A 4822-nucleotide genomic window follows, 5' to 3' on the forward strand; every position below is an offset into this window, starting at 1 on the left:
GTGTTCATCAGTGGACATTATTGTGACTCCTACAGGAAGATCCATATCAGAATCATATTACGAGCCACTGAAACCAACAAACATACAAGTGTTAAAACCTCAACCACTGCAGGTTTAGAGGAAGAGAGAGAGAGAGAGAGCGACGGAGGACTGAGAGAGAGAGAGAGAGGGGAGGACTAAGTGAACGAGTGAGAGAGAGAGAGAGAGAGAGAGAGAGAGAGAGCGTTCTGTATAATTGCGCGCCTCTCATTCGCATGCAGCTCGCCTGTAGTTTCATGTTGAGTCGTGTTTGTTTCTTCCACTGAAGTTCATGCCACAGCAGAAGCTGCACTGACACACAAAACTAGAAACGGTAAGAGATTTCTAACCCTTCTGAAGCACAATTACTCATGGTTAATTATTCTGAATAATGAGGGTCAGTGATCCACAGGATCTCTTTAGGCTCAGCTTCTGTAGAGATACATGTGCGTGTATGCTTTTGTAATTACTCATTCCAGCTTGTGTTGAATGTTTCATTTGATTGTTTTATCAGACAGAGACGACACAGAATAACACTGCTGCATAGCTAACTGTAACTCCAGCATGTGTCTCTGCTTAGGGTTTAACTAAGAACCAAAGACCCATTTAGAACACAGCAGAACTGTGTATGTACAGAAAATCAAACACACACACAGAAAATAACCAATCACATAAATCCAAATTAGCAGCATTTGTCTGATTTTAGTGTCTTTATGAACTTTCTTAACTTTGTGAATATGTGAACGAATCAAAGGTCAATAAGGCTCCATTTCACTTTAGTTATTAGTTAACACGAACTAACAATGAAAATACTTCTAAAGCATTTATTAATCTTAGTTCATGCTAATTTCAACACTTACTAATACATAATTAAAATCAAAAGTTATATCTGTTAATATTATTTTAATGGAATTGAACTAAAATGAACTTAATAATCAGCAGTTGTATTTTATTAACTAACATTAAGAAAGATTAATAAATACTGTAATATGTGTATTGATCATTGTTAGTTAGGGTTAGTGTTAGTGTTAAGTTAATGCATTAACTAATGTTAACTGTTGAGACTATTGTAAAATGCATCGCATATTTCAATGAACTGATCCTCTCTAATTTAATGCATCTTTTGGGTATCATTGTACAAATGTGATTCTACAGAATTTGCAAGAGCTTTTTCATTTAATGGAAGAACTTACGCTTTAGCGTTGTTTTCCTGCTCCAATCTTCGACACACACAGTCCTCTAAAGTAACACGAGACAGTTAAACGTTAACATGTGTCTGAATGGAGCCCCAGAATTCCCTGGCTCCACATCACTCACGTGTGTCTGAAACTGAAAAACTATAAAAGACTAAAGATTTCTGCTCATGAAATGAATCAGACTGGCTCAAATTAATTTCACTAAACATGATCAAATTCAAAGAGTAGCGGCTGACCAAATGTGATGTTACTCAGATATCACAAAATGACATTGTGCAGGTAATGAACTCACCTTCAGGCCATCTAAGATGTAGATGAGCTTTTCTCTCTTCAGTAAAACAGTAAAGAAGATTTTTAGCTGAAACTGTGGCTCTTGGTGATTCGTAAAACACTTTGATTGTCAAAAAAGCATATCGAGCAACACAAGACGAATACCCGTGGCTCCTGGCGATATATTGAGGTTTGTGCAAGAAACTGAACATTTTTTACAACATTATTACCTGTAATCCACATGTTCGGTTTCTTGCACAGACTGATCGTTTCACTTCATAAGACCTCAGTATATCGCCGGGAGCCACGGATATTCATTTTGTGTTGCTCGATATGCTTTTCTTTTTTTTTTGAGTGTTGGTAGCCACTGACTTGCATTTTATGAATCATCAAGAACCACGGTTTCAGCTAAACATCTTCTATACTGCTCTACTGAAGAAAGAAAGTCATGGTCTAAGAGTGAGTAAACTACCCGCAAATACTCATTTTTGGGTAAACCATCTCTTTAAAATCTGTGGAATGAAACACGCTGACTGCTAGTCAAAGTGAACCTCAGATGTGCACACAGCAGAAGCAGAACGTGAAAGGTGTTTGGTTGGTTTGATGACCTGCTGATGCTCTTGTGTTTTCAGGACTCAAGTGATGGACCCAAACGAAGCAGTTCTGCCATCCCTTTACAAAACAACTCTTGTTTTGCTTTTTGACACCCATGTTCTCTGGTACAATGAGCTGAACTCGACAGCGTCTCATCACTGAGGAAGACTACGAGCAAAAAGACGTTTGCTGGTGAACTATGGAGGATTGTGCTGTGACCTCCAGCGCAGGGACGACCAACGTCACGAGCGCCTGCCAGGGCTATCACTGCAACGAAATCCTTCAGCGGCACTATAACTACACCGGCAAACTGTATCGGGACCGGTACAGAGACGGACTGAAACCAGACTCCATCATCCTCCTCTTCATCTGCCTCTTCATCGTCGTGGAGAACTCGGTCGTCCTCATGGCCATCTGGAAGAACAAGAAGTTCCACATGCCCATGTACTACCTGCTGGGTAACCTGACGCTGTCGGACCTGCTGGCCGGATTCACCTACATGCTGAACATCGTGCTGTCGGGTCCGATCACGCTGAAGCTGACGCCGCTGCTGTGGTTTCTGAGGGAGGGCGGCGTCTTCATCACGCTATCAGCGTCTGTCATCAGTCTGCTGGCCATCGCCATCGAGCGCTACTTCACCATGCTCAACACCAAGCCCTACCACCGCGCCAAACGCAACCGCATGTTCGCTCTGATCGCCGCCAGCTGGGTGCTGTCGCTGTTGCTAGGCGCTCTGCCTATTATGGGCTGGAACTGTCTGCATGATCTGAAGTGGTGCTCCACCGTCCTGCCGCTCTACGCCAAGAGCTACATCTTCTTCTGCGTGTTTGTGTTCCTGACCGTCCTGCTGGCCATCGTCCTTCTGTACACACGCATCTTTCACTTCGTCAAGTCCAACACGCAGAACCCGAGCTGCGTTCAGCGCAAACCCTACGGCCATCGCTCGCTGAAGTACATGGCTCTGCTGAAGACCGTCACCATCGTGGTGGGAGCGTTTATCGTGTGCTGGATGCCGCTGTTCGTGCTCCTGCTGATGGACTTTGTGTGTCCCGTGAAGACGTGTCCTGTTCTCTTCAAGGCTGATTACTTCCTGGGCGTGGCCATAACTAATTCCCTCATTAACCCCGTCATTTACACGCTGACGAGCAGAGACATGCGCCGGGCTATTCTGAAGCTGCTCTGCCGCCGCTGCCTGATGACCAAAGACGGCCGCGTGAGGAAGATCGGCATCCGCATCAGCTTCACGAAGACAGACGTGAACCGCCAGGGACTGGAGACAACCATCTCGTCCGGGAACGCCACCACCTCACCCATCAAATCCATCTACCCCAAACTCAAGCTCTCCGTCATCGCGTAAGCGCTCTTGAAGCCCGAGCACATTTCAGGCTCTGGACTGAATCGTGACAAATCGAACCTAATTAAAGGCTCGTCCCAGTCACAAACCCTCACGCAGCCTGAAAGAGAAACTGTTTCAAACACGACAGTCGCTTTTGCGATATGGACCTGAAATCGTGAGCAGAAAGAGGTCTTTGCGTAGGTGTTTTTCAGCATTTCAGCATTCGGTCCTTTACATGAGTCAGTCACAGTTACATCTGCACAAAGACTCAGATATCAGTTCATCAGCCAGTATCAGAATCAGATCTGAATGCAAAGACTTCAAACAAACATGCAGTTTGCTGCACTGAACTACAGACAGACCTTATATATAATATACTGTATGTCAATCATTTCTGATACTGCAAAATACACAAACCCTTCACAGATAAAAGCAATATGAGGAACATCACTGTAAATATTCCACTCTCGTGCTCTTACTGAATGTTAAACCGTGAGCATCTCTTCACACAAAAGCATATTTAAAGTTTGTTTCTACAGTTTTCTTTATACAGTGTAAATACTGGACATGCTGTTTTTGGATGCTTTTGTAAAGCCTGATTTATACTAAATAATGTTATTTTTTATTTGATATTAAATATTTTTGAAGATAACCGAGATACAGTATAGCTTGTTCATGCATTTCACATACAATCCCAAGATTATGAAGTTTGATTATGAGGCCGATAATAAAACCTAAAAGGATTTGGTGAGGGTTTAGGGATAGAAAATATCATTAGGTCACTTTCATGATAATAAAATATTGTGAAAAAGGTATATAAAAAACGTTCTTTTACGAACTGATCATTGTATCGTTTTTTGGGGGGGAAGCAAATTTGCCCTGATTTCCGGTCATTTGTTGTCATCAGTGTGAGAAGCCTAACATTAAACCATATTCTTCATTGACTTCATGTATTTAAATGATTTGTTTTGTGTTGTTTAGAGTCTCACACTGAAGATGCTTCAGGGTCACTCTATAGTTGAACGCTGTACACAGATGCTTCATAGTGATTTCTGTGTGTAGCGTGTCCAGTGTGCTGGCAGTGATGCATGTCAAGGCTGTGGTTCAGATCTGTGGGAGTTTGCAGAGGGGCTGCTCGACTTGCACACTAACATGGAAACACAATTCAGCTCAGTTTTCCCCTGTTTACCGTAAACACACGCTGCCATCACACACACAAATACACACCACACTTCTGAGAGCCGTACACACCAAAGCCACAAGCCTTGAGCTCCGCTCTAAAGCCACGGCCATGAGACAGACATGTGTATCACACACTCACACACACACACACACTCACACACACTCATAAACACACACACTCACACACACACCCACACACTCGCACACACTCATAAACACACACACT

The 4822-nt window shown here is 43.1% G+C and overlaps 1 protein-coding gene across 1 annotated transcript; it reads left to right on the forward strand.

The window, feature by feature from the left end:
• The first annotated feature begins 277 nt into the window (after positions 1-277).
• Positions 278-3704, forward strand: s1pr5b (sphingosine-1-phosphate receptor 5b). Its single transcript, XM_016509467.1, has 2 exons — positions 278-352; positions 2117-3704. The coding sequence occupies exon 2, from the start codon at positions 2278-2280 to the stop codon at positions 3433-3435; it is 1158 nt and encodes a 385-aa protein (XP_016364953.1). The 5' UTR covers positions 278-352; positions 2117-2277; the 3' UTR covers positions 3436-3704.
• Positions 3705-4822: the final 1118 nt, after the last annotated feature.

The sequence above is a fragment of the Sinocyclocheilus rhinocerous genome, unplaced genomic scaffold (assembly GCF_001515625.1).
Source record: "Sinocyclocheilus rhinocerous isolate Xijiao unplaced genomic scaffold, SAMN03320098_v1.1 scaffold1615, whole genome shotgun sequence".
In the NCBI taxonomy this organism is placed as follows: Eukaryota; Metazoa; Chordata; class Actinopteri; order Cypriniformes; family Cyprinidae; genus Sinocyclocheilus; species Sinocyclocheilus rhinocerous.